This window comes from Bipolaris victoriae (assembly GCF_000527765.1).
Source record: "Bipolaris victoriae FI3 unplaced genomic scaffold scaffold_437, whole genome shotgun sequence".
Classification (NCBI taxonomy): Eukaryota; Fungi; Ascomycota; class Dothideomycetes; order Pleosporales; family Pleosporaceae; genus Bipolaris; species Bipolaris victoriae.
This window is the reverse complement of record NW_014574955.1, coordinates 1-2,000: the sequence shown is the minus strand read 5'-3', so window position 1 is coordinate 2,000 and position 2,000 is coordinate 1. Positions and strand designations below refer to the sequence as shown.

The 2,000-nt window shown below is 48.7% G+C and overlaps 1 protein-coding gene across 1 annotated transcript; it reads right to left on the bottom strand.

Annotated features, from left to right (window-relative positions):
- Positions 1 to 1,217: 1,217 nt before the first annotated feature.
- On the bottom strand, positions 1,218 to 1,886 carry COCVIDRAFT_117098 (hypothetical protein; the record flags this gene model as incomplete). Its single annotated transcript, XM_014694492.1, has 1 exon — positions 1,218 to 1,886. The coding sequence occupies one exon, from the start codon at positions 1,884 to 1,886 to the stop codon at positions 1,218 to 1,220; it is 669 nt and encodes a 222-aa protein (XP_014549978.1).
- Positions 1,887 to 2,000: the final 114 nt, after the last annotated feature.

Genomic DNA, 2,000 nt, shown 5'->3' with positions numbered 1-2,000 from the left:
AGCCTGCCGAGGAGAAGCGCGGTCTTAAACTCGCCTTCAAGCGTGGAGAAGAGGTTGAGCCTGCCGAGGAGAAGCGCGGTCTTAAACTCGCCTTCTAAGCGTAGGAGAGCATGTATGGAGTCCATTTCTCGACTCATTAATACAGCATTAGGGGGCGACTATAGAATAGAATAAGTTGATGAAGTCTAGTAACATAGTTAAGCGACGAACGGGGTATACGCGCTATAATAGGTTTTGGTAAGAGCATTTTATCAAAAACCACCCGTAAATGAACTAGGCAAATCTATATTTTATTGCATCACCTCATCTTCATAAGATTCTAACGTCTACCTAAGCGTGCCAGGATGCACGGTATACTAGAGTGCTTTCTTTTCTAGACTCTCGAGTTATTCGTAACATCCCTACAGAGGTGTCTTTTAGAAGTTCTTGCTGACGGGTGTATGTATCGGTAAGCAGTTGAGTGTGTAAGAAGTACTCTCCATTCTCATGTGTATCATGATAGGAGCAAGTTTAAATACAGCGTTATTAGTCAGTGAGCAAGCACGTGACTATACATGGTACTTCTGGGCTTACACAATTTCTTGAAATTTTCGGAACGAACCATTGGGCCCGAGTAAGGACCAGCTCTGTCGGCAATCAGAGAGCCCAACAAGCATTGTTATACGCCAGCTTGCTAAAAGCGCTCAGCTTGCAATGTAATCAGCAACGATACTTGCAGAGGAGAATAAGAAGCTACGTGCAGCCAACCAGCACCGGAGACAAAAGCAAGACCAGCGGGGCCAATATATAGCTTCTGGTGGGGTGCTCCAGGCCCAGCAGGCTCAGCAGCTTGCTGCAGAGGCAGAAAGGATGGTCATGGAGGCTAGCCAGGGCCAGGCTGGTGAGCGACGTCGGCGCCGCGCGCCAACGTGCACAAAGTGTCACATTGAAGGACATAGTCGGACTTAATTCAAAGCTAAACAATCAATCATAACTACATCTTAATTCTATTTTCTATTGCGTTGTGGCTCAATTGCGCAGAACGTTGGATTAAGTTTGGTGGTGTGGCCCACTAACTGATCCCGCACGTTAACTCTACAAAATCTTGCGATAACAGTTATTGTATGTGGCTCTACAAACTCAAGTTATAGAGCGGTTTTGGTGTTCGAAGTGCGCGTTAGGCTGTCGCGCACGGTACTGGAGGTCGCACCTAGCTGACAGCTGGTAAGGTTGAGCGCTCACTTGTGTTGCTCACTTTCCCACCGTTGAGCCTCAATCTCAGTCCGCGGGTGTGTCAAGGCAGTTGTAATAGCGCCAGGATCTTGCGGGGGAGTAGGAGATAAATCGCGCAGGTAGCAGCGGTGCTCGGCAGCGAAGGCCGCCATCATAGGCGTATCCATTCGTTGGAAGGGTAACGGCGGTCGGGGCTCCATGATAACGCTGATGCAGTGCTGAATGTGCCATTGGTCTAGATAGCTGTCCAGGAAGGTAAACCCCATTCGTGAATAGGCGCGGGTCGATCCGTTGACAATATACATGCAATGATGATAGTGCGAATCAGTCGATAGCCACACGAATTTGTATTTTTCGAAATTTCCGGCTAGTAGTTCTGACTGAGGGATAGTAATCGTCGCTGCCTCATCTTTAAAGTAGCCGAAATCCGCTTTTTCCATAAAGTATTTGTTCATCTCAAAATCGAAGCAGGGGTTAGGGATGTAGCCGTTGATCAACAGATCAAACGAACAGCCTGCATCGCGAGCCGCCTGGGGCGAGTCTAGTGGGCAGTCGATGTAGGCGCCCACTGCGTCGTGCTTGATAGGATACTGATTGGCAAAATATCGAAGCGGTGTGCCCACCTGCACATCGGCGCCTACCTGGTGAACTGTGAACACAGCCGCAATGAGCATACCAGTAAGTAATATAAAGACAGCAATTCCCAACACGAGTCCGCAAAAAGCCGCTGTTGATGTCCGTCGCATGGCATGAGCAAATCCAGGTTGATCTCGCCTCTTCTCCTCGAG